This window comes from Coregonus clupeaformis, chromosome 7, assembly GCF_020615455.1.
Source record: "Coregonus clupeaformis isolate EN_2021a chromosome 7, ASM2061545v1, whole genome shotgun sequence".
NCBI lineage: Eukaryota > Metazoa > Chordata > Actinopteri > Salmoniformes > Salmonidae > Coregonus > Coregonus clupeaformis.
In genome coordinates, this window is record NC_059198.1 from 400,273 (window position 1) to 428,163 (window position 27,891).

General features: G+C 41.3%; 2 protein-coding genes across 2 annotated transcripts in view; one reads left to right on the forward strand and one right to left on the reverse strand.

Moving 5' to 3' along the window:
* The window catches only part of LOC121570716 (guanine nucleotide-binding protein G(o) subunit alpha-like), a 35,984-nt gene extending 14,344 nt beyond the window's left edge, over positions 1–21,640 (forward strand). Inside the window, exons 7-11 of the mRNA XM_045221003.1 lie at positions 4,620–4,748; positions 9,063–9,192; positions 9,550–9,621; positions 12,133–12,220; positions 21,416–21,640. Coding sequence (XP_045076938.1) covers positions 4,620–4,748; positions 9,063–9,192; positions 9,550–9,621; positions 12,133–12,220; positions 21,416–21,606 — 610 coding nt within the window. The 3' untranslated portion in view covers positions 21,607–21,640. The remainder of the gene's footprint in view (positions 1–4,619; positions 4,749–9,062; positions 9,193–9,549; positions 9,622–12,132; positions 12,221–21,415) is intronic.
* Positions 21,641–22,507: 867 nt separating this feature from the next.
* LOC123491298 (neuropeptide B-like) lies at positions 22,508–23,753 on the reverse strand. The gene is made up of 2 exons (XM_045221579.1): positions 23,310–23,753; positions 22,508–22,822 (listed from the first exon to the last, which is right to left on the reverse strand). Exons 1-2 carry the CDS (start codon positions 23,565–23,567, stop codon positions 22,694–22,696), a joined length of 387 nt encoding a protein of 128 aa, XP_045077514.1. The 5' UTR covers positions 23,568–23,753; the 3' UTR covers positions 22,508–22,693.
* Positions 23,754–27,891: the final 4,138 nt, after the last annotated feature.

The following is a 27,891-nucleotide window of genomic DNA, read 5'->3' on the forward strand; positions in this document are numbered from 1 at the left end:
GCAGCTCTGGCCGCATGTTTCTTTGTATATAGTTGACCTTAGCATAAAAAATCCAGTTATATATGGTACTCTAGAAAGTCTTAATAGTGTCTTTGCTAATATTACTGTATATATGTTGTTTTGTATCAATTAATTGTTGCAGTTCTGGAGCACATTAACAATTAGTCACATTTAGTATGATCATAAAATACTGTATGCTATTCTTCCAGTCAAAGGTTTGAGTTCATCCACTTGATATCCATTTCTATATTATACATCCTTTTATACAGTGTAAGATTTCCTATAAACTTTATAATAATTTCATGTTATTGTCCACTTTCCACTCTGTTCTGACAGCATGCCTGTTGCGTTGCCTGTTTACTACCAATGGTAAAAAGTTCACTTTAAATGCAAATGAAAGGCTTGGGTTTGTGTAATATGTTTTTGTGTAAGAATGCCTCAACTTTTTAATATTGGCATTAAATAATTACTGAATGTTTCACTGAGCACTGCTGTCCTGCAGTTTGTGTTAAAATATATCGCGATGGTTACAGGAAAAAAAAAGTATGGCACAGCCCCACCGAGAATATTTTTCACCAGCCGCCACTGCTAACGTTACTCCTTAGTCCAAGGACCTTACATGTTCTGTTTAAAGGGTGAATTGGCTCTGGAAGCCAAAAACGCCAAATACTCCATCTAAACGTGAATTGATTTTCAATTGCGGTACAGTTCTAGAAACATAAATCCCTCTACCTTCAAATTTACATTTAAGTCATTTAGCAGACGCTCTTATCCAGAGCGACTTACAGGAGCAATTAGGGTTAAGTGCCTTGCTCAAGGGCACATCGACAGATTTTTCACTTAGTCGGCTGGGGGATTAGAACCAGCGACCTTTCGGTTACTGGCACAACGCTCTTAACCACTAAGCTACCTGCCGCCCTATTTCACATCAAAATAATTTCACACATGCTAAATACACACTGTTTTTCAGAGACAACACGTTTGTGGCATCTGTCTTCCGTTTACAAACAGGAGGTCGGAGACGCAGATAGCTAATTAGCACAGGTAGTCCACTCTGTCTTCCTTCTGTTTTCCGTAAACAAGCGCTGTAAGGTGGAAATATGGCCATGTGGGAACCCTAACCCTATAAAGGTGTGTATCAATTTAACCTTTTGATTTTGGAAAATTATTTATCGCCGATATGAACGATAAGTTCCTTATGCTTCCAAAACCGTACCGCAAGCGATGTGTTAATGTTCAGACCGTGCGTCACGGATCTTAATAAAACTCTAACCTTCAGAAGACTCCTTCATTCAATGACTCTTATGTGTAATGTAATGGAACTGAGTCATGATCAAGGGCTACTGGTCTCCCATTCAGGGACCAACCCTGCTTAGCTTCAGAGGCAAGCCAGCAGTGGAATGCAGGGTTGTATGCTGCGCGCACACACACAGTGTACAAAACATTAGGAACACCTTCCTAATATTGAGTTGCACCCCCTTTTGCCCTCAGAACAGCCTCAATTAGTCGGGTCATGGACTCTACAAGGTGTCGAAAGCGTTCCACAGGAATGCTGACCCATGTTGACTCCAATGCTTCCCACAGTTGTGTCAAGTTGGCTGGATGTCCTTTGGGTGGTGGACCATTCTTGATACACGGGAAACTGTTGAAGTGTTGCAGTTCTTGACGCACTCAAACCGTTGCACCTGGCACCTACTACCATACCCTGTTCAAAGGCACTTAAATATTCACCCTTTGAATGGCACACATACACAATCCTTCTCTCAATTGTCTCAAGGCTTAAAAATCCTTCTTTAACTTGTCTCCTCCCCTACATCTACACTGATTGAAGTGGATTTAACAAGTGACATCAATAAGGGATCATAGCTTTCACCTGGTCAGTCTATGCCATGGAAAGGGCATGTGTTTTAAATGTTTTGTGAGAGAGAAAGAGAGTATGCTCTTATCAGTGAAACAACAGGTGCCGGGTTCTGTCGTGAGGTGTTAAGTATCTTCCCGGACTAAGGAAAGACCAGTCCACCATGACGCTTCATTTTCGGGACTCATTATAGTGTCTCCTACTCTGGCTGGGCGCGGGAGTTGTGATGTGACATTAAGGATGACCTCTTTCTTCCCAGCTCTCTACCTCTCTCCTCCCGTACTCTACCTCTTCTCCCGTTCTCTCCCGCTGTCCTCTCTCCTCCCGTCCACCTGTCAATAAAGTGTCTTTGTCTGCATCTGAAATGGCACCCTACTCCCTTTATAGTGCAGCACTTTCGATCAGAGCCCTGTAGGCACTAGGGTTTAGGGTGCCATTTCAAACACCCTTGATATGACTAAGGATTATCTCTGTCCCAGTTCTCTCCCCTGTCTCTGTCCTCTGTCCCAGTTCTCTCCCCTGTCTCTGTCCTCTGTCCCAGTTCTCTCCCCTGTCTCTGTCCTCTGTCTCTGTTAGACCACCTGTTCTAATTGATCTCTTCCACATGAATTGGCAGATCAGTCGTGACACACTTTGACTTTCTCTGAATTTTAAGGGAGAGTGAAGGGAGGAAATGACCATAAAAAAAATAAAAAATAAAGAATGCCAAGAGGTGTTTGTCATTAACTGAACCCGTGTTGCTCTTTTTACATGGACTCAAAGGCTCTGTCAAGTTTTTTCCTCGTCTTCTCTCCTCTGCCGATCACTGATCTGGCAGGTCATTTCAGGTGAAAGCAATATAATGGAAACCTTTCCTGTCATTTCACCCATCGGTGGTGATGAGGAGAGGAAGCCATTTTAGATTATTGAGACAGGAAAGGGAGTGAGGCGAGGAAGCCATTTTAGAGTATTGAGACTGTGCAAGAGGCTATTCAGTAAACTGACAACTTACATGTAAAAGAGACAACTGTCTTTTCATACAGACTTGTTTCTTTTGTTACAGAAATGACAGTTGACTCAGACCTGCTCCTGACCTGTAGTTCTTTACTATTCCACTGGGTTTTTAGAGGACGCTGAGGAACTGGAACTGTTGGCTTCTGTAAACACTGCTAACCCAAGCTGAAAACAACTCTGCTTGTACAGTCCATCCCCATCACTTTGAAGCTCTGCTTCCAAACTCACGATCCTCCAAGACAGCAGCCCAGCAGAGGATAGCAGGGGGTGCGGGTGTCATGACCGTACCCAGGCTTGGTGTCCTCTTTGAGGGTGCCAGGTTGGATCAACCCCCCACTGCAGCTGAGTCTGCCTGGAGCTCCCGCCCCTGTAGCCTGGGCCTCTGTGGCCCACTGAGATGCCACTATGGCCTGCCGGACAGCGGACAGTTTGGGCTTCATGGCTGCCAGACCTGGGTTGAAATTGTATTTATTTTCTTTTGAATACTTTAGCTGCGCTCAATTGAACTTGCCTGGCACAATGGAACCAATGGAATAGCCCCCACCCATCCGGCACGCTCCAGGCCAGGTTCAATCAAACGCTCAATGTATTTGAATGGAAACTAATACTATTTGAACCCAGGGCCTGTTGGCCGCAACTCAAAATCACCAGCCATGTAGGGAGTGCTGCATTCTGTGAGGGTGTGAGGGCTGAAGGAATGGAGGGAGGGGCTGGAGGGGGTGGATGTGCACCCTTGGTGGCTGACACGAAGAGACTGGACCGGAATGTCACGGATGCTTGGCTCGGGGAGGTGTAGAGTGCAGCGTGGGTAGGAAGGTGGTTGGCGGGAGCCTCGCAGTCGCACCCTGTAGGTATCAGTTTACCACCCTTCGTGCCGTTCTCTACTGCGCCAGCTTGTGTGTGTGTTGCTTTGTGAAAAGTGCTAATTGCTCTGTGATCAAAAGGTCAGCTCCAATATGTCTCATGCTATTCCTCCCCACTTATATCAACTCTGCTCATTTGGCCTTTCCCTTCTAATGGTTGTCTGTACCTTTTTATTGTGACTTGTTGTTTTGATGTGTTCTAATGATGAGTTTTCTCTCTTATGGAAAGGACATTGCTTTTAGAGCTCGGCTGAAACAGTCAGTCTATGGTAATACAGTTCTACCATTATACCTTCTGAGTATTCCAGCAAAAAGCTTGCGTTTATAATGATGGCTCATGAACCTGATTTGCATACGATGAGTAAAAGCCTCGGAGGTGTGTTGACACGGAACATGCTTCATAATTGCAAATTCTAGAGCCTTGTCATTTCCTTAAGGCTTGTTGCGTTTTAACACCATCCACAGTTTTGAATGTTGTTTTTGACAATCCCTTCTTTCTCATCACTATGGACATCTTTTGACTCAAGTCCCCGTGGAGCCTACGGATTAAGGGAGTTTTCTATGAACACGTTCAACACAAAGCATCTCATACCTTTAGTGTGGACGTTTGTCTGTTCAAATAGATTAGACTGCTGGTCATTTGGTGGTGGAACCCACCTAGCTAGCAACTGAGTGGACTGTCCTCTGATCTCACTACCAAATGACTGCTTAATGTAGTTGTCTCTCTCTCTCTGTGTACAAGTTACTCATTAAACTGCCTCAGAGACCTCATACAACTCATCATATATATATATATATATATATATATATAAAACATTTTTATCAACATTGCCCGATATGTTCTTCAGTTAAACCATTTACACAAAGTCTTAAAGCTGATTGTTTCCTTTGACTGCCTTTCCCAGTTTCTTTGAGAACATAAGTCGGATCATCGCTCCCAAATACATTCCCACTGAGGTGGACGTACTGCGGGTGAGAGTGCGAACCTCCGGAATCATCGAGACTCGGTTTCCAGTCAATCACATGGTATTCAGGTAAGGAAGGGTTTTCACTGGTTCTATCTCGTGAGAATTGCTTTGTGTCTAAACCAGTCCATAATTAGTCTACCCACCAATCGTGTCCAATACATTAATCTTGCTTTCTAAATGTTATTTTCCAAATGTTCTTCTTTAAAAAAAATGATGTACACCTCCATTGAGTGTAACTAACGACTCTGTTAGAATGACGCCATCTGTCATAAGACAATGACACCCATTGATACCTTGAGAAAATATTCTGTGTGATCATACATTCTCAGTTCAGTGTCATAGTGTTATTTCAGTAGGCATGTGGGTGGTGGTGTGAATTGGTTTGTGGTATGACTGTTTAGAGAGGGTAGGCGTCATACTGACAACACTACATGATTACAGGCGATGGGGTGGTATTTCAAACAATTTCCTGCTTGCCAACTTCCTCTGGTGATCATCTTATGGTTCCTTGAGTATGGCCATTTTCAAATGAGCATTATTCTGAATGTCCATAGAGCTTCATCTCAAACCAATACAATAAAAATACATGTTCAAAACAATCTTCTGTATCGACTCATTCTAGTAAACTGTTGTAGTATGAAGACAATTTCCCCTCATCGCTTCATGCATGTGTATAATAAACCTCTGTATAAGTCTGGTGTTTCAGCTGTGAGTGATTGTAAAAGAAATGGCTTCAGACAAGTTGTCACAGTTTCTCTGGCTTCTTGGTCTCCTGATGCACAGAGCAGAGGAGAACTGTGCAAGAAGATTGTCTGTGAATCACTATCACGTCATAAGAGAATGTAATGTATTCTATTTCTAACCGATGGCAACCCCTTTCCCAACATGCTGTTTTCCAGAGGCTTGAATTAATAAATGCAAGCGTACCCAGATGTGCTTCAGCCCAGCATGAATACAATAAAAAACATTATAATAATAATTACAGTAGGGCACGTCATATTGTGACTATATCAGAAAAAGAAAAGGAGTACTCGGATGTCTACCATGATTTTAAAATGTACTACAGGGGAAAACAGAAACAATTACTTTTCGGCTTGTCAGACACCTTCCTCAGAGCCTTGAATTCGCCTTTGTTCTTTTTTGGCTTGCCTTGCTGTGACGTGGAGGGGTGGGTGAAACTTAGTGAATCATGCCTCAGCCATATCACTTTGTTCCCACAATGTGATGCCATGGACAAAGGGCACAATGTTGCATAAATGATTTAAGGCATTTCTGTAAGCAATTGGTAATATTCTAGTTTATATAGTGCTAATAGGGTTTTGTGTTTCTATGGAATCATTAAATATTGAGGAAAGTTTGTTGCACACTTGAAATCAAATGAATGTAATATGTATTTTTTTAAACTTATCTTTATTATATAATTTCCAAACCCCCCTCGGTTTAATTTGTTCAATAATGAAATGTATGAGTTAAAATCAAATCCCCTTACATCTGCATGACATTTCTTGAAATCTCCATGCAATATACGTTAAATGCCTCTAATTTCACAGTGAAATGTTTTGCTGTCTCATTCAATAGGCCTTATTGAATAATGAATGTGGCCAAATGTCATGCAAATGTTTCAAATGTGAATAATAGCCAGGGGGTGCCAAACTACGTGGGTGGCGAAGGTGGAGTTTGCCATTGTAGTGAGTTCCCCGCTTGCAAAATGTGTGTGCCCATTGAAACAACAATTGTTTTTAAATGTGGGGATGGATTTGGGCAGCTCCAAAGTTCCATCTATGAACTTGAGTGGTTACATTTCTCCAGCTCTATCCTTCAGCTTTATAGGAAACCAAGCGCCAGGGCTTCTGTTCGACTGAAAAACAAATGTAGTGTTTCAGTGTAGTAAACAGTTGAGTAGGCCTTCTGATGATCAGAATCATTTGTTTGACTGCACTTTTCCCAAAGTGTCTTGGTACAAAGAAAGAGCATGCTGATCTCCAGGGTGGGAGGGGGTTGAGTTATGAACCGGCCTACCCTGGTGATTGCGCTACTCTCTGGGCTCTGATGTCCCATGGTGGCCCTGTCTGGCCCTTCTCACGACTTAGCGAGGGGTGCCTAAGGAGTGCTAGCAGACATCCCCTCACAGCTGAAAGGTTGAGACGGCATACTGAGGAATGAATCAGACCTATGAGATATTGATGTCTCTCTCTCTCCTGCGCTCGCTCTCGTGTTCGCTCGCTCTCTCTGCGCTTCTATGAGAGAAGGAATAGCAACAGAGGTTTCCTCCTAATGGCCACTTTAAATCCCCTCCACCCCTTTCTCTCCTTGCTGATTCTCCTTGTGCTCCAGCTTTCTGAACACGTCACATCATCATGCTTCAGCTCCACTCTTGTGCTGTCGACGTAAAACAATGATCAATGACACTACCAGGTATTAGAAGTGGATACAGTTGGGTGTAAAACAAAACTTCAGCAACGTTAAATGTCAACTAAATGTTTTTCTCATCACGACAAGCAACACTTTTATGAACGCGCATCAGCGACCCAGTCATGTAGCGGTCTTGTAATGGTTACAAAAATACTCTACCTCAATGACCGTAATCTCAGGGATCGCTGCTGTAGCCTGGTAGTCCAGTAAATAGCTAACTCCTCTCTGTGTTGCATGTTTGTTATGTAGCCTGGTAGTCAGGTAAGTAGCTAACTCCTTTCTGTTGTGTGTTCATTCATTGTATGACATGACTCCTATTGCTCTGCCCGGTTTTAAAACTAAATGTGACCCCAAAGACAAACTGCTTAATTGTCTATGACAAGGGTAGTGTAATCACACTCCTGGTGACCGTTCGATGCAGATTGGGCACTGTATCATAATGACCTGTGTCACCAAGACCCTGAGCTTTACAGGGATTCAACATTGAATACTAGTTTTCAGTTAATATTTTAAAAAAATACTCACCATGCTCTACTCCTACTGTGTGTGCTTTAGACAATTCTCAGAAGAGTTGTTTGCTACAGCACATACAATAAGGGACCAGACTACTACTTTACCCATCTTGTTGTTAATCCCTAGAGATTGGAGTACAGTAGGCCTATTCCTGAGCTCCTGTGTTTGCTTGTGGTGCTCAGTGTAATATACACTGAACAATTAATAGAAACGCAACATGTAAAGTGTTGGTCCCATGTTTCAGGAGCTGAAATAAAAGATGCCAGAAATGTTCCATACGCACAAAAAGCTTATTTCTCAAATTGTGTACACATTTGTTTACATCCCTGTTAGTGAGCGTTTCTCCTTTGTCAAGATAATTCATCCACTTGACAGGTGTGGCATATCAAGAAGCTGATTTAAACAGCATGATCATTACACAGGCGTACCTTGTGCTGGGGACAAAAGGCCACTCTAAAATGTGTAGTTTTGTCACACAACACAATGCCACAGATGTCTCAAGTTTTGAGGGAGCGTGCTTTTGGCATGCTGGCTGCAGGACTGTCCACCCAGAGCTGTTGCCAGATAATTTAATGTTCATTTCTCTACCATAAGCCACCTCAAACATCGTTTTAGAGAATTTGGCAGTGCGTCCAACTGGCCTCACAACCGCAGACCAAGTGTATGGCGTCATGTGGGTGAGCTGTTTGCTGACGTCAACGTTGTGAACAGTGCCCCATGGAGGCGGTGGGTTTATGGTATGGCCAGGCATAAGCTACGAACGGCGAACACAATTGCATTTTATCGATGGCAAGTCCCAAGACGGAACTAGAGTTGGAGTGGAGAATTACTTTGATTTTGGAACTCTCATTTCCCTTGTGCCTGACACCTTGTGTGGATAGAAGGACAAATCAGTGAAATGTGGAAGTTGGAAACATTTGTGATGGGTGGTTCTGGAGCTTTTACGTTTATTTTTCCAGTCAATTCTGTTCAACATTCTGGACTATTTTCATGCGTTTGAATGGATATCTAAGTTCTTGAGCTTCATTTGATGTTAATCACATTTCAAGATGACACAATATAATTACTGAAATTGAAGTTCTGTTAACAGGGACATGAAATCAATCTTGTTTTCCTTGTCACATGTTGCCTCTGGACACTGCTGCCAATAACTCTCTCCACAAGTGACTTCCACTGTCAGATTCTTAAGCTTTACATTGGTAATATGAAGTTTGTCTCTGTCCATCTTTCATACACTATGGCATTTTGTTTCAGGGTGCTTTCAACCTTCTCAACCTCAAACTTACAATGATATCCCCTGTGGAGTGTGATGTAGATCATATTTACAAGTCTTTGGAAATTAAATGATTGACACCAGAAGCTGTAGCCTGTGTTACTTCATTCTGTCACCTCATGTCTGTGTCTAAGTTGTGAATAAAGTTCTCTGTCGGTCTCTGGCCGTCTGCCTACCTACAGGATGTATGATGTTGGTGGCCAGCGGACCAAGAGGAGGAAGTGGCTCAGCTACTTTGACTGTGTCCGGGCCGTGCTGATTGTTGTGGCGCTCAGTGGCTACGACATGACCCTGATGGAGGACCGCACTATGGTAATAGATAGTATATGCCAGTTAGCAGAAGGTATGGGAGTTGGAGCTGTTCTTCAGTCTCAGCTTAGATTAAAAGGTAGAGGGGGATGTTCTCTACATCAGAACAATGTAACAAACCAGTAGAAAGGCCTAAAGCTCTGTATGGTACCATACATATTTGAACTAGACTTGAAATCAAAATATTTGATGTTTTATCTGACATTGTGAAACTTTGTTTTGTTCTTTTGATGTCCAGTATCATTTATTTTCTTTCCTCTCTCTCTCGCTCTCCCCCCCCCCCTTCTATCTCTGTCTCGCTCTCTCTGTTCATATCCCTCTCTCCCTGCTCTCTCTCTGTTCTCTCTCTTTCTCCCTCAGAACCGGCTACAAGAGAGCCTTGAACTCTTTACATCCATCTGCACCAACACAGTTTTCAGAAGTACCTCATTGGTAAGTTTTTACATGGAGATTGTCTGACAACGCCTAAACTAATTTCTGCCGCATCGTCCTCCCAAATGATTTCCTTTCCCAAACATTAAGGTCAACCCTAAGTAAAACCATTACACACTTAACCAAGATTACAAATGACTTTGTCCACCTCAGTGACCGTTTCTCCTCTGGCCACTTCCAGTTACCCATGTTCAGCTGCAGGTAGAAGTTGCCCTTAATGACAGATCTAGGATCAGAATGTAGATTAGCCTACCACCCAATCCTAACCTTATTTCCTCCATTATGGGGAGGAAATAATATCTGTCCCTGGATCAGTGGTTTTAGAGGAAACGCCTACCTGTATTCCAATGGCACGTGCTTGATGTCGGGGCTGTCTATGCGTTGTGGCAGAGCCCAGGGCCACGTTCAGGCATATCACATATTGAGCTGACGTGATGCCTTATTCTACCAGTCTGTCTGTTCTACATGATCCTTCTGAACTTTCCACAACATTCAAACAGGTCGCCATCGCATCATGGTGTTTTATTAATTGACTTAGCTGTATGAATAAAGGTTAAATAAAACCACGACGCTGTGACCTGCTGAGGGAAGCCCAGTGGATTAAAGCCCACTGAGTCCTCAGAGTGCCTCCTGCTAACCACCTCTGCCCAGCCAGCCGCAGGCGGCACAACTACCTCTAATTGCCTCAGACACAGGCAATTGCCACACAAGGGGCATAATTGAGGTAATCTCAGTTCAGCGCCGAGGCCGGAGGAACTGTTTATAAAAAGCGTGTAACGAGCTTGTTTAATTTGTCTCGTTTAGACTGTAAAAGGTTGTAAAAGACGTTTAGACTGTGGATGTGTGAGTCATCGTCGGTTTTTGGTCGAGGGTGTAGTTTTCTGACAGTCGTTAGTTACACTGAACAAAAATATAAACGCAACATGTTAAGTGTTGATCCCATGTTTTATGAGCTGAAATAAAAGGTCCATATGCACAAAAAGCTTATTTTGCTCAAATTGTGTGCACAAATTTGTTTACATCCCTGTTAGTGAGCATTTCTCCTTTGCCAAGATAATCCATCCACCTGACAGGTGTGAAATATCAAGAAGCTGATTAAACAGCATGATAATTACACAGGTGCACCTTGTGCTGGGGACAATAAAAGGCTACTCTAAAATGTGCAGTTTTGTCACACAACACAATGCCACAGATATCTCAAGTTTTGAGGGAGCGTGCAATTGGCATGCTGACTGCAGGAATGTCCACCAGAGCTGTTGCCAGAGAATTGAATGTTAATTTCTCTACCATAAACCGCTCCCAACGTTTTAGAGAATTTGGCAGTACGTCCAACCAGCCTCACAACCGCAGACCACGTGTATGGGGTTGTGTGGGCGAGCGGTATGCTGATGTCAACGTTGTGAACAGAGTGCCCCATGGTGCCGGTTGGGTTATGGTATGAGCAGGCATAAGCTATAGACAACGAAGATGATTGCATTTTATCGATGGCAATTTGAATGCACAGAGATACCGTGACGAGATCCTGAGGCCCATTGTCGTGCCATTCATCCACCGCCATCACCTCATGTTTAAGCACAATTCCTGGAAGCTGAAAAATCCAGTTCTTCCATGGCCTGCATACTCACCAGAAATGTCACCCATTGAGCATGTTTGGGATGCTCTGGATTGTTGTGTACGACAGCGTGTTCCAGTTCCTGCCAATATCCAGCAACTTTGCACAGCCATTGAAGAGTGGGACAACATTCCACAGGCCACAATCAACAGCCTGATCAACTCTATGCGAAGGAGATGTCACGCTGCATGAGGCAAATGGTGGTCACACCAGATACTGACTGGTTTTCTGATCCACGCCCATACCTTTTTTTTAAGGTACCTGTGACCAACAGATTCATATCTATCTGTATTTCCAGTCATGTGAAGTCCATAGATTAGGGCCTAATTAATTTTTCAATTGACTGATTTTCTTAAATGAACTGTAACTCAGTAAAATCTTAGAAAAAAAGAATTGTTGCGTTTTTTTATATTTTTGTTCAGAATATATTGTCACAGTGGCCAACCTCCCAACCCTTTTCTCTTGTCTTTCACCTTCTTTAGGTTTCATTACTGGTATCTCTTTCTCTCGTACTAGCTAAGGATTTATATTTGTCACCGTGATTATCACAGGTTTGACACCAGCTGTGGACCCTGCATTGAAAAACGATATCAGTCTTTTTGTTCGCTTCTAGGAAGCCATTGTGTGTCATGTTATGTGAGTTGGTATAGGTCAGGGGTGACAGTTTATAAGGAATGTATGGGAGAGTGTTTTGACAAGCTCTCCAGCTCCTATTTAAGAACTCAAAATGTTCTGAAAGTAAATCTATCTTTATTGAGTTATTACATCTTTATGTCCTTATGAATTGTTCAAATGTTGAATGATTAAATGTTGACATTGATTTAGCTATTTATGCTTTTGGAATGAAGCTCTAGTCGCATCAGATTCTTTTTTTATTATTGTCATCAAATCTTTTTCAGATTCTGTTAATGAACAAAAGTGACCTCTTCCAGGAGAAGATCTTAAACTCAGGAAGGCACTTGCGACTCTACCTCCCTAGTTACAAAGGTAAATTTAAAAAATAAAAATGAACTTTCTTGGTATCAATTCTGGTTAGTTTTCACTGTTGGCCAAGTCAGTCAATCCAAAAACTCTGAATTATATGTGTGAAAGAAATAAAGCTTTTTGCATTATTCCTTCAATAATCATCAAAATCAGTTTTAACTCTTCACGTGTGTATTCCTCAGGTATGTCGGACTACGTAGATTACAAATAAAATCAGAAAATAAAGCATTACTTGACATAAATCAAAAGGTACACTGTATAGTCTTTCTGCTGCCAAAATAATCAGATGAATGTGTGATAGAGCCTATGGCTATATATGGTCAATTTGGATCCTAGTGGCTATGTATGGTCAATTTGGATCCTGGTGGCTAAATATGGTCAATATGGATCCTGGTGGCTATGTATGGTCAGTATGGATCCTGGTGGCTATGTATGGTCAGTATGGATCCTGGTGGCTATGTATGGATCCTGGTGGTTATGTATGGATCCTGGTGGATCTTGGTGGCTATACAGTACATTTGGAAAGTATTCAGACTCCTTCATTTTTTCCACATTTTGTTACGTTACAGCCTTACTCTAAAATTGATAAAATTGTATTTTTTTTCCCTCAATCTACACACAATGTTCCATAATGACAAAGCAAAAACAGGTTTTTAGAATTTTTTGCTAATTTATAAAAAAAAAAATACTGAAATCAAATTTACATAAATATTCAGACCCTTTACTCAGTACTTTGTTGAAGCACCTTTGGCAGCGATTTACAGCATCGACTCTTCTTGTGTATGACTCTACAAGCTTGGCACACCTGTATTTCGGGAGTTTCTCCCATTCTTCTCTGCAGATCCTCTCAAGCTCTGTCAGGTTGGTTGGGGAGTGTTGCTGCACAGCTATTTTCAATCCCTCTCCAGAGATGTTAGATCGGGTTCAAGTCCAAGCTCTGGCTGGGCCACTCAAGGACATTCAGAGACTTGTCCCGAAGCCACTCCTGCGTTGTCTTGGCTGTGTGTTTAGGGTTGTTGTCCTGTTGGAAGGTGAACTTTCGCCCCAGTCTGAGGTCCTGAGTGCTCTGGAGCAGGTTTTCATCAAGGATCTCTCTGTACTTTGTTCCGTTCATCTTTGCCTCGATCCTGACTAGTCTCCCAGTCCCTGCCACTGAAAAACATCCCCACAGCATGATGCTGCCACCACCATGCTTCACCGTAGGGATGGTGCCAGGTTTCCTCCAGACGTGACGCTTGGCATTCAGGCTAAAGAGTTCAATCTTAGTTTCATCAGACCAGAGAATCTTGTTTCTCATGGTCTGAGAGTCTTTAGGTGCTTTTGGCAAACTCTAAGTGGGCTGTCATGTGCCTTTTACTGAGGAGTGGCTTCCGTCTGGCCACTCTACCATAAAGGCCTGATTGGTGGAGTGCTGCAGAGATGGTTGTCCTTCTGGAAGGTTCTCCCATCTCCACAGAGGAACGAACTAGAGCTCTGTCAGTGACCATCAGGTTTTTGGTCACCTCCCTGACCAAGGTCCTTCTCCCCTGATTGCTCAGTTTGGCCGGGTGGCCAGCTCTAGGAAGAGTCTTGGTGGTTCCAAACTTCTTCCATTTAATGATGGAGGCAACTGTGTTCTTGGGGACGTTCAATGCTGCATACATTTTTTTGGTACCCTTCCCCAGATCTGTGCCTCGACACAATCCTGTCTCGGAGCTCTACGGACAATTCCTTCGACCTCATGGCTTGGTTTTTGCGCTGACATGCACTGTCAACTGTGGGAATTTTTTTTTTTATATAGACAGGTGTGTGTCTTTCCAAATCATGTTCAATCAATTGAATTTACCACAGGTGGACTCAAATCAAGTTGTAGAAACATCTCAAGGATGATCAATGGAAACAGGATGCACCTGAGCTCAATTTCGAGTCTCATAGCAAAGGGGCTGAATAGTTATGTAAATAAGGTATTTCTGTTTAATTTTTTCGCTTTGTCATTAGGGGTATTGCGTGTAGATTGCTGAGGATTTTTATTTATTTAATCAATTTTAGAATAAGGCTGTAACGTGAAAAAGTCAAGGGGTCTGAATACTTTCCGAAGGCACTGTATACACCGGTTTCTCGGTGCCGCTTATAAAGACTTCATTAAGTCTTCATAATGCCTTCATAAGCATTACATAAATGTGTTACAAAGTGTCTGTAACTGTATGTCATGCTTTATAAAGGTTTCATAAATGTGGCATGTCTTTGTGACAATCACAAATGTCAAATGTGACAACCCACTATGTCGAATATTATATAAACACATGTTTATAAAGGGTGACATGTTGTGCTGAAGGATGGCACACGCTCTAAAGTGAAGTCATGTTAGTCACATTACACCTAATCTCGTTCCCAGACCCTTCCGCCCAAATGCACCGACGGTCTGGTAGACCAAACCATCAAACTTGTCCTTCGTTAGCCAATACAGAGTGCCGTGAGAAGCATTGCTCATTGGCTTAATCTACCAACCAATCATCTCCCACAACACCTTCCCCCACGTGTTGTGTGCGCCTCTGTTGTATCGGTCTGACGGTTTTGGAGATAAAGAGATTGTTTATAACTCTAATTGGGATAGTTTTCCCCCACAAGCGCGACACACATTGACCACAGATTTTAATGGTGTAGTCTTTCATCTTCTCGGTGAAGCCATTAGCTAGCTAGCTTCTTTTTTTTTAAGGCCAGGGGAATGGCTTTCAATAAATGGCACAAACAAAATTAGCTAAATCATGAAAACTAAAATGTGCTTTTTGGTCTTAATTAAAGGTTAGGGATAGGCATAAGGTTCGCAGTTTGGTTTAAAATCAACTTTTAAGAAGAGAAATTGTGAAAATGGGCAGGGTTTAGCCAAGATTTTGTGGCTGTGTTAACTAGTGATGACCAGGGGTAATGTTTTTGCTAACAAAGGACATAGCCTGATGACAAACAATTTACTCAGTAAGGTCACTCCCATATAATTCTATGGACACCCACTATGGCCAACTTTGAATGGTTGATATCCCAGGCTTATGTACGCTATTGTGCACACGGCACATGTAAGTGTATTTTCTTCTGGAACCAAGTTAAATGTTCCTCAGTACACAAACATGGACACAACAATATAACGAGCCATACCTTGCAGGGCCCAGTCAGGTCTTTGACCCATTCACCCACTCCCCTGCAGAAAGATCAGCCACAAAATGTTGGCACCATTGTAACAGGTTGTAATCAATCCCTGGTCTCCATGGGAACAGAAGAGGAATACCTGGTGCGGTAGTCTCTGGTAGGACTACTGCAAATCAACTTGGCTCTGACACATACAAACGTACGTTTTGCAGGTCCATCAACTCATCTAAATACCTCTCACCCTACAGTAACCTGTGGATCATGAGAGAACCTTCAACAATCAGCAAAGCATAACCTATTTAGTGACAGTTAAATGCCGTGTATCATATGACGCTGTACTTACTATAAAGTCAGACCGTTTGGTCATAACGCATACGCAAAGGCTTAGTGATGTAAACACATGTTAACGCTTAACAATTATCTCTAACAGCTAAAACAAAAATAAATTTAAAGACCAGTTTAAACCATTTTCTTTTTTACATTTTTAAAACAATACAAATACTTTACGTTTCAAAGTCGAGCAATGCAATTACATTGAACACTACACAGGGCTGCGAATAGTGTAGCTTGTCCCTGAGCTAGCGGACAAATGGTTATTGCCTCTCTGCCTGCTGGAGGTACTGCATGTTGGTTCCAACCTTAAAAGTACACTGAACAAAAATATAAACGCAACATGTGAATTGTTGGTCCCACGTTTCATGAACTGAAATAAAAGATCCCAGACATTGTCCATATGCACACAAATCTTTTTTTGCTCAAATTTTGTGGACAAATTTGATTACATCCCTGTTAGTGAGCATTTCTCCTTTGCCAAGATAATCCATCCACCTGACAGCTGTGGCATATCAAGAAGCTGATTTAAACAGCATGATAATTACACAGGTGCACCTTGTGTTGGGGACAATAAAAGGTCACTCTAAAATGTGCAGTTTTGTCACACAACACAATGCCACAGAGGTCTCAAGTTTTGAGGGAGCGTGCTTTTGGCATGCTGGCTGCAGGACTGTCCACCAGAGTTGTTGCCAGATAATTTTATGTTCATTTCTCTACCATAAACCGCCTCCAACATCGTTTTAGAGAATTTGGCAGTACGTCCAACTGGCCTCACAACCGCAGACCACGTGTGGTCGAGCGGTTTGCTGATGTCAACGTTGTGAACAGCGTGCCCCATAGTGGCGGTGGGGTTATGGTATGGGCAGGCATAAGCTACGGACAACGAACACAATTGTGTTTTATCAATGGCAATTTCAATGCACAGAGATACCGTGACGCGATCCCGAGGCCCATTGTCGTGCCATTCATCTGCCACCGTCACCTCACGTTTCAGCATGATAATGCACGGCCCCATGTTGCAAGGGTCTGTACACTATTCCTGGAAGCTGAAAATGGCACTGTTCTTCCAAGTTCTGCATACTCACAGTGGAGAGAACAAGTATTTGATACACTGCCGATTTTGCAGGTTTTCCTACTTACAAAGCATGTAGAGGTCTGTAATTTTTATCATAGGTACACTTCAACTGTGAGAGACGGAATCTAAAACAAAAATCCAGAAAATCACATTGTATGATTTTTAAGTAATTAATTTGCATTTTATTGCATGACATAAGTATTTGATCAGAAAAGCATAAATTAATATTTGGTACAGAAACCTTTGTTTGCAATTACAGAGATCATACGTTTCCTGTAGGTCTTGACCAGGTTTGCACACACTGCAGCAGGGATTTTGGCCCACTCCTCCATACAGACCTTCTCCAGATCCTTCAGGTTTCGGGGGCTGTCGCTGGGCAATACGGACTTTCAGCTCCCCTCCAAAGATTTTCTATTGGGTTCAGGTCTGGAGACTGGCTAGGCCACTCCAGGACCTTGAGATGCTTCTTACGGAGCCATTCCTTAGTTGCCCTGGCTGTGTGTTTTCGGGTCATTGTCATGCTGGAAGACCCAGCCACGACCCATCTTCAATGCTCTTACTGAGGGAAGGAGGTTGTTGGCCAAGATCTCGACACATGGCCCCATCCATCCTCCCCTCAATACGGTGCAGTCGTCCTGTCCCCTTTGCAGAAAAGCATCCCCAAAGAATGATGTTTCCACCTCCATGCTTCACGGTTGGGATGGTGTTCTTGGGGTTGTACTCATCCTTCTTCTTCCTCCAAACACGGCGAGTGGAGTTTAGACCAAAAAGCTCTATTTTTGTCTCATCAGACCACATGACCTTCTCCCATTCCTCCTCTGGATCATCCAGATGGTCATTGGCAAACTTCAGACGGGCCTGGACATGCACTGGCTTGAGCAGGGGAACCGTGCGTGCGCTGCAGGATTTTAATCCATAACGGCGTAGTGTGTTACTAATGGTTTTCTTTGAGACTGTGGTCCCAGCTCTCTTCAGGTCATTGACCAGGTCCTGCCGTGTAGTTCTGGGCTGATCCCTCACCTTCCTCATGATCATTGATGCCCCACGAGGTGAGATCTTGCATGGAGCCCCAGACCGAGGGTGATTGACCGTCATCTTGAACTTCTTCCATTTTCTAATAATTGCGCCAACAGTTGTTGCCTTCTCACCAAGCTGCTTGCCTATTGTCCTGTAGCCCATCCCAGCCTTGTGCAGGTCTGTTTGATTGAGTGTGTGGACAGGTGTCTTTTATACAGGTAACGAGTTCAAACAGGTGCAGTTAATACAGGTAATGAGTGGAGAACAGGAGGGCTTCTTAAAGAAAAACTAACAGGTCTGTGAGAGCCAGAATTCTTACTGGTTGGTAGGTGATCAAATACTTATGTCATGCAAATTAATTACTTAAAAATCATACAATGTGATTTTCTGGATTTTTGGATTCCGTCTCTCACAGTTGAAGTGTACCTATGATAGAAATTACAGACCTCTACATGCTTTGTAAGTAGGAAAACCTGCAAAATCGGCAGTGTATCAAATATTTGTTCTCCCCACTGTATATCACCCATTGAGCATGTTTAGGATGCTCTGGATCGACGTGTACGACAGCGTGTTCCAGTTCCTGCCAAAATCCAGCAACTTCGCACAGCCATTGAAGAGGAGTGGGTCAACATTCCACAGGCCACAATCAACAGCCTGATAGTGGCTTGCGCTGCATGAGGCAAATGGTGTTCACACCAGATACTGACTGTTTTTATGATCCACACCCCTACCTTTTTTTGAAGGTACCTGTGACCAACGAATGCATATCTGTATTCCCAGTCTTGTAAAATCCATAGATTAGAGCCTAATAAATTAATTTCAATTTACTGATTTCCTTACATGAACTGAAATTCAGTAAAATCTTGGAAATTGTTGCATGTTGCGTTTTTATATTTTTGTTCAGTATAAAAACAAGTCTTGTCACCATCTGGATAAGGGCATTTCTGTGCTGCACCAGTAATACTCTATATGGGGAGATGGGGGATCTCCTTTCGATTCGTGTTATAATCCTCTTTCATTTATAAATCTCATGACATGACTGAAGTGGCTGGATCTAGGGCGATTTTTATTTAGTTTAGCCTGCTAGCTAGCTACATTTCGTATTGGTATAGTTAGCTAGCTATCGAACTTATGCTGTTAACGTTAGCTAGCTATCTAGCTAATGTTAGCTTTCTAGCAATTGCTGTGAAGTCACCGAAATTATTTGAAATAATTATTTGAAGTAGCTATGTAATCTGACTTGAAGCTTAACTACTACAAAATTACAATAAAGGTTAACTTATTTTTCGCTGTCCAGTGGCAAAACAAATGTGCATTTGATTAGCTAATTCCATCACGTGTGCTTACAGAAACACTGCTAACCAAACTGTGTGTGTGTGTGTGTTAATGCTTTGCTTTATCTTGGCCAGGTCGCAGTTGTAAATGTTAACTTGGTCTCAACTGGTTTACCTGGTGAAATAAAATACATTAAAAATACATTAAAAAGGGTAACTACACTAAAAAATCGAAGGTGTTTTTTTAGAACTCAAGTTGTCCCCTGATGCGGTTTAAACATTGTTGTGAACACAGAAAATCTCATTCATTTTTTTATATATATTTTTTATTAAAGTGTGTAAAACAACTGGGGCAAAACCAGAAAGATTTGGGAAAATCTGGAAAAACAAAACCGAGTAGAAAACGGAATTTGGGGAGACAAACGGAATTAGGCACATTTTTTAATAGTTTTAAAAGGCGTTAGACATTTCTTTCTGTGCATGACTGCACTTTAGAGCCTGTGTCATCCTGCAGCACAGCATTTTGCAGAATGTTGAGGTCAATATTGGCTATGCACCCAAGAGGGAAAGCGGTTGGGCCATTCTAGATATGTTTTGGAGTAAAATAATATATGCCATTTAGCAGACGTTTAACATATGGATGGTCCCTGGAATCGAACCCACTATCCTGGCATTGCAATGCTCTACCAAGATGCATGACAAGATTATAAATGCTTTGAGAAGCCTCGATTTAATATGATTTCTAAGGCCTTCATTAAGCAGTGCTAATGCCACCCTTTATAAAGCACAGGTTTATGTAATATTTGACATAGTGGGTTAATGCACATTTGACATTGGTTATCACACAGTTATGCCACATTAATGAGCCCTTTATAGAGCATGACATATGGTTATAATTTATGTAGTGTTTATGAAGGCTTTATAAGCTGCGTGTCATTTTATAGCGGGACCAGTTTCTCCATAGGGAGAATCCCTTCTCTGCAGGCATCCTTGTGGTACTGTGTTTTTCTATGGGAATCCCCCTCAAATATACATCCAGTATCCACATTCCGGTTTACGTGCCACATTCTTTAGATTGGAACTCCTGCAGTTTCCCCTGCAGCATGAGGGAAACCTACTCATTGCATTCCCAATGGGAGTATCAAGAAACAAGACAATGTCTGCGTCTCAAATGGCACCCTATACTCTACATGGTGCACTACTTTTGACCAGAGCTCTATACGATACCATTTCAGACGCAGCCACTGTCTCAGAAGCCAGAATAATGTCTTGCCGGGGGGGTTATCATGGCAGACCGATAGCACCTCACTTATACACAGCCTCTTTCTGGTCCTCAGGGCTCAGTAACAGTCTTAAATATTTCACTCTCATCCCTCAGAACTGGAGGCTTTGTAATTAAAATAGAGGTGATTCAGTCTTCAGTGGAGCTGCAGAGATTGTTCTCTCTCTGGTTTTCCACTGTATAAGAACCAAGTTGTTTTGCGTGAACTTGGTATGAACTTGTCACGGAACATAATTTCACTTTTTCACTGAGTTTCAGTTCATCATGCCAAAACGAGACATTTTATTTATTTTCACATCTCCAGACACATTGGATTTTCCCAAACTTTTCAAGTGTCCTTCCATGATTTTGAAACAAACACACATCTAGCTGATACTGTGTGGTTTAAGGACTAGCTAGGAGCAAGGCTCAGTAGACAACCACTGTTTTCACCCCATTGGTGCATGATGGCTACAAAACATGTTTCCATACAGCACTCTTATACCAGAGTCAGTCTTTGTAATCGTGTGATGGAGTATGGATGATGATAGGGAACAGTCTTTGTAATCGTGTGATGGAGTATGGATGATGATAGGGAACAGTCTTTGTAATCGTGTGATGGAGTATGGATGATGATAGGGAACAGTCTGTAATCGTGTGATGGAGTATGGATGGTGATATGGAACAGTCTGTAATCGTGTGATGGAGTATGGATGGTGATATGGAATAGTCTTTGTAATCGTGTGATGGAGTATGGATGGTGATATGGAACAGTCTTTGTAATCGTGTGATGGAGTATGGATGATGATAATATGGAATAAGCTTACAAGCCTATAGAGATGGACGGGTGGACTGAGAAAATATATTTGCCTGGGAATTTCTAACGGCTTATTTTTTTATTTTTTTTGAGGACCCCATCATTAGCCAAATAATGATCACAGCACAAAAAACTATATTTACTAAACATGGGCTAAAGATGGACCAGCCCGTCAGGCATTTGCCCGAACTGCCCTATGGCCAGTCCATTATTGGAGATTGAACTTCAACTTGTATACTTCACTCAATTGGGTATATGTCACTCAATTGACATGACTTCTCTGCTATGTCCCCTTATACAGGAGCCGACTGGGATGTGGATGCTGCCGCGCGTCACATCACTGCCATGTTTGTGGCCTGCAACAGGACCCCCAACAAGCTGGTCTACCACCACTACACCACCGCCACGGACACCCACAACGTACAGGTGGTCTTCCACGTTGTCATGGACACCATCGTCAAGGAGAACCTGGAGGTGGTCTCGTTGCTATAAGACCTGACCTGGGTCCATTGACCGCAACAGTGCCTTAAAGACACTTTCTAGATTTTATTGATGGATATTTGTTTTTATATATATTTTTTAACATATGTAATATATACTAACTACAGACAGCTGTCATTGTGTGTGTGCATTTCTTTTTACTGTTATGATCTGTAAAACCAACTTAATTTAGTTGCTCAGGACATTCAAAGCTATATCCTTAGTTAATTATTATTGCCATCATGGATTTAAAGGACTGAGCTAAGTTAATATGAATGGACATTCCTCATTTTGGCTGTATTTTTTTTCTTCTTACAATAATCATGTTGGTGTTAACATTATTTTCTAAGCGTTTTAATTCAATAAATTAATGTATAGGCCTACTTGTCTGTGATGATGGTAATTATTTTAAGATGGAGGCAGATGTATGCCAAGCTTGAGTGGTTTGCATTATAGCCTATTTGAGTTAACTAAAATGTATTTTTTGACGTTTACATACACATAGGTGATTATTTTATAGGTGTTTGGGTGAGAATTATTGTACAAATTTATGAAGCTGGATTAATGTTGGCCTATATGGCAAAATACATTTACATTTACATTTTAGTCATTTAGCAGACGCTCTTATCCAGAGCGACTTACAGGAGCAATTAGGGTTAAGTGCCTTGCTCAAGGGCACATTTACGTCATTTAGCAGACGCTCTTATCCAGAGCGACTCACAAATTGGTGCATTCACCCTATAGCCAGTGGGATAACCACTTTACCATTTTTTTTTGGGGGGGTAGAAGGATTACTTTATCCTATCCCAGGTAAATAATTGGGTCAAATAATTTGAGTGCAATATAAGACTTATTTATTCATGAACAAAGATACATTTTCAGAAATTAATACATTAATATGTACATTGCTATACATTAAATAAAAATATGCTTTAACAGAGAAATTGGCTATTACCCGTTAGGGGAAGTAGTAGTCAGACCGCGCATGGCAGGACGCTAAAACAGACTTTCACACAAAACAGTTATATTTGTGCCATGGAAAATAAGAAACATTCGGTTACATCGAACATTATCAGTCCATCCACGTTCGGGGTGCTGATCATGCTTCCACACAGTCCAATGAGTCGAGCGATACGAACACGTCTGCTTTACATTGAAATAAGCTTGAGCCATCCTGAACAAGTTCGCAGCTCTGCAGGTTCGGTGTGATATCTTTGATACAAATAGGCTGAAACAGCAAAAAAACAAGACATTTTAATCAACACTGTAATGAACATAATGCAACATTAAGCGAATTATGAGAAGGTCAATTGATGTTGAAGACCTGCTGTGCCTGTTTGTTGATTGAGATTCATTTCCCCAAAAATGTGGATTTTGAAAATAACAATTTTTGACCTTATTAACTGATATTCTAATGTGTCCTTTTGATTTATTGTAGTTTTCTTCCAATCTATTCCAAACTTGACTGTAAAATGAGGCTGTAGGCTACTTGGTTGTGCTGAATGGACCTTCATGATGATCCAGTTTCAGGGTGTGCTCTCAGAAATAAACTGTTTTAAATATATAATAGTAGTCTACCAAAAAATTATGTTCTGTGCCCTGTGCAATGTTTAACTTTTACGCACCTTTAAGCACATTTACGGACCACAGGAAGTGCCTGCGTCCAATGCGCATTGCTAAATTGAACATGAGTAATGTAAAATATAGCCTCTTACCATAGATTTAAGAACCGAATTCAGTCGACTGCTCTGTTCCGAGAGGATGCTGTTCACCGTAGACTCTCCGCTATCCGACTCGGTCTCGGACCTCCTAACATATGGTGATCTCCGGATCCCGGACAGCAAACCCGAAGCTCTGCCCACCGAGTAGTAGCTTGGGCCGGAAACTTGCTTGTACCACGCTTCTGTTGGGTTGCAAGAAACCAGCATGGAAATAACTACAATTACTAAAGCAAGTTTACCGGACCTCTCCATGTCGAACACTGTGTGAAGTTCTCGTTCTTGCGCTCCTTTAACTTTCTCCCTATAACTTCACCTCAATGAAAACTTGGTATATGTTTTTTTCCTACTGTCCTCTCTTATATAGTGACCTCGTGATCGTATTTAAATTTCGTTAACTAGGCTACAATAGAGTGGGTGATTCATATTCTGCTTGATAGAATCCTGTATGAATTTATCAGTTTTACGCGTTAGAGAGCCAGGGGTGGAGGCTAGTCTGAAGGCGGGTATGGTGTCAGACATGATCTGACGTTTAATTTAGATGAAGCGAATGTATCAGTTTATAAAACTCACCAAAAGGTCAGAACTGCTGAAGAGGAGTAACGTCAGGTTCTGCACAAATCAAAGCACTTTAAGCATTTTCATTTTATGATGATTTAAAAGGTTTACAATTCACAATGTTGCTCAAGTTTCCTATATAATAATTAATATGTGATGTTTTTTTTGTATGTTTAAAAAAAAAATTGTAGACCCACTGAGAAGTTTATATAGCCTACCTTGCCTATAATAAACCTTTTGAGAGCTTTAAAAAAAATAGATTTCTCAGTTTTAGTTTTTTCAATTACAGTATAAACTATTCTCTGTTTGTCTAATATCCATTTTTGGTTTCACACGTGTATGCCGCATTTTCATATAGTTGGTTTATTCTATAAATCTTCTGTGTGGAATAACCCATAGATTTGGGAATAATTTACATCTGGAAATGTCAGTCATACACAGTAGTCTGCCACCATGTGGACAACGTACAACATTACACCCAATCACTTCAGCGAAACAACATTCTCCTTATTTGGTCTGGACCCCAGCAGCAGTTGTGACTGGTAGGCCTACTGTTTTTTTGCACGGAGCACAGGGTACAATCTGGGTCACGCCCTCAACCTCCACAGGTCTCTGTTTATGGTTAACATACAGTAGAAGTGGAAATGACTTACATTGCCTTCAGAAAGTATTCACACCCCTTGATTTCTTCCAAATGTCGTTTTGTTAAATGGATTAAATTGAGATTTTGTGTCACTAGCTTACACGAAATACCCCATAATGTCAAAGTTAATTACAAATTAATTACAAATGAAAAGCTAAAATGTCTTGATTCAATAAGTATTCAACCCCTTTGTTATGGCAAGCCTAAATAAATTCAGGAGTAAAAATTGTCTTAATAAGTTGCATGGACTCACTCTATGTGCAATATTAATGTTTAACATTATTTTTTATTGACTACCTCATCTCTGTACCCCACACATACCATTATCTGTAAGGTCCCTTAGTTGAGCAGTGAATTTCAAACAGATTCTACCACAAAGACTAGCAATGTTTTCCAATGCCTTGCAGAGAAGGGCACATATTGGTAGATGTAAAAAATTATAATAATAATAATAATAACCCAGACATTGAATATCCCTTTGAGCATGGTGAAGTTAATAATTACACTTTGGATGGTGTATCAATATACCCAGTCACTACAAAGATACAGGCGCCCTTCCTAACTCAGTTGCCAGAGAGGAAGGAAACCACTCAGTGATTTCACCATGAGACCAATGTTACAAACAGTTACAGAGTTTTATGGCTGTGATAGGAGAAAACTTAGGATGGATAAACAACATTGTACTTACTCCTCAATACTAACCTAAATTACACAGTGAAAAGAAGGAAATCTGTACAAACAACAAATATTCCAAAACATGCATCCTGTTTGCAATAAGGCACTAAAGTAAAACTGCAACAAATGTGGCAAAGAAATTTACTTTATCTACTGAATACAAAATGTTATATTTGGGGCAAATCCGATACAACACATCACTAAGTACCACTCTTCATATTCAAGCATGGTGGTGGCTGCATCATGTTATGGATATGTTTGTCATCGGCAACGACTAGGGAGTTTTTGAGGATAAAAAGAAACAGAATAGAGCTAATCACAGGCAATATCCTAGGGGAAAACCTGGTTCAGTCTGCTTTCCAACAGACACTGGGAGACAAATTCACCTTTCAGCAGGACAATTTTTTTAAAAATTTTTTTATTTCACCTTTATTTAACCAGGTAAGCCAGTTGAGAACAGGTTCTCATTTACAACTGCGACCTGGCCAAGATAAAGCAAAGTAGTGCAATAAAAACAACAGAGTTACATATGGGGTAAAAAAAAACATAAAGTCAGAAATACAACAGAAAATATATATACAGTGTGTGCAAATGTAGCAAGTTATGGAGGTAAGGCAATAAATAGGCTATAGTGCAGAATAATTACAATAGTATTAACACTGGAATGCTAGATGTGCAAGAGATTATGTGCAAATAGAGATACTGGGGTGCAAAAGAGCAAAATAAATAACAATATAGGGATGAGGTAGTTGGGTGGGCTAATTTCGGATGGGCTGTGTACAGGTGCAGTGATCGGTAAGGTGCTCTGACAACTGATGCTTAAAGTTATTGAGGGAGATAAGAGTCTCCAGCTTCAGAGACTCTTATAATAACAATAACCTAAAACACAAGGCCAAATATACACTGGAATTGCTTACCAAGAAAACATAGAATGTTCTTGAGTGGCCTAGTTACAGTTTTCACTTAAATTGGCTTGAAAATCTATGGCAAGACTTGAAAACTGCTGTCTAGCAATGAACAACAACCAACCTGACAGAGCTTGAAGAATTTTAAAAAGAATAATGTGCAAATATGTACAATCAAGGTGAGCAAAGCTCTGAGAGACTTACTCAGAAGGACTCACAGCTGTAGGTGATTCTAACATGTATTGACTTGGGTGTGAATACTTATGTAAATGAGATATTTCTGTATTTCATTTACAATAAATTAGCAACAATTTCTAAATACATGTTTTCCCTTTGTCATTATAGGGTATTGTGTGTAGATGGGTGACAAACATTTTTGATTTAATCAATTTTGAATTCAAGCTGTAACAAAACAAAATGTGGAATAAGTCAAGGGGTATGAATACTTCCTGAAGGCATGTTGTGCCTGTGGTAAAATGACCTGATTTGGTTTCAGAGAGGGTCTCTGATATCATCAGGTGACTCTCACTCAGCTCATTAGCTAGCTGATACACCCAGACTTTTTGTCTTTTGATGACACTTGCAAAGACAGTTTGCCTTTTTGCAGCGCAGCTCCTAATGAGTAACTTCAGGCCCCTAAATGAATTGACACAAAATGTCTGTGTTTAAACTAGAGGACTGAGGTTCACTCTGCATCTTTGACTGCTGTATTAAGAACTCTGACTCAAGTGGAGGACCTTAGAGAGATTGCTGTGTGGCTACAGAGATGAGTGTTGGGCTGACACAACCCATCTGGATGGAAATGTCTCTGGCTCTACTCATTTTGCCTGGTAAGAACGACGAAGGAAATTAAAAAGATTAATTAAATGTCATTATAACTAGGAACTAATTCATTATTTGTATCATGCTTAGACTTTCCAGAGTAATATTTTGCCAAACAGTTTAAAATGATAGACATCAGTGTATAGCAGTGGTTCCCAAACTGTGGGGCGTCAGGCATATGTATATATATATTTTTAATATATACATTAAAGTTTAGTATTTGGTCCCCTGCTGATTTTGTATGTTTGCCCACTGACAAAGAAATGATCAGTCTATAATTTTAATGGTAGGTTTATTTGAACAGTGAGAGACAGAATAACAACAAAAAAATCCAGAAAAACGCATGTCAAAAATGTTAAAAATTGATTTGCATTTTAATGAGGGAAATAAGTATTTGACCCCTCTGCAAAACATTACTTAGTACTTGGTGGCAAAACCCTTGTTGGCAATCACAGAGGTCAGACGTTTCTTGTAGTTGGCCACCAGGTTTGCACACATCTCAGGAGGGATTTTGTCCCACTGACGTTTGGCAACTCGAACCCAGCTCCCTCCACAGATTTTCTATGGGATTAAGGTCTGGAGACTGGCTAGGCCACTCCAGGACCTTAATGTGCTTCTTCTTGAGCCACTCCTTTGTTGCCTTGGCTGTGTGTTTTGGGTCATTGTCATGCTGGAATACCCATCCACGACCCATTTTCAATGCCCTGGCTGAGGGAAGGAGGTTCTCACCCAAGATTTGACGGTACATGGCCCGTCCATCGTCCCTTTGATGCGGTGAAGTTGTCCTGTCCCCTTAGCAGAAAAACACAGCCAAAGAATAATGTTTCCAACTCCATGTTTGACGGTGGGGATGGTGTTCTAGGGGTCATAGGCAGCATTCCTCCTCCTCCAAACACGACGAGTTGAGTTGATGCCAAAGAGCTCCATTTTGGTCTCATCTGACCACAACACTTTCACCCAGTTCTCCTCTGAATCA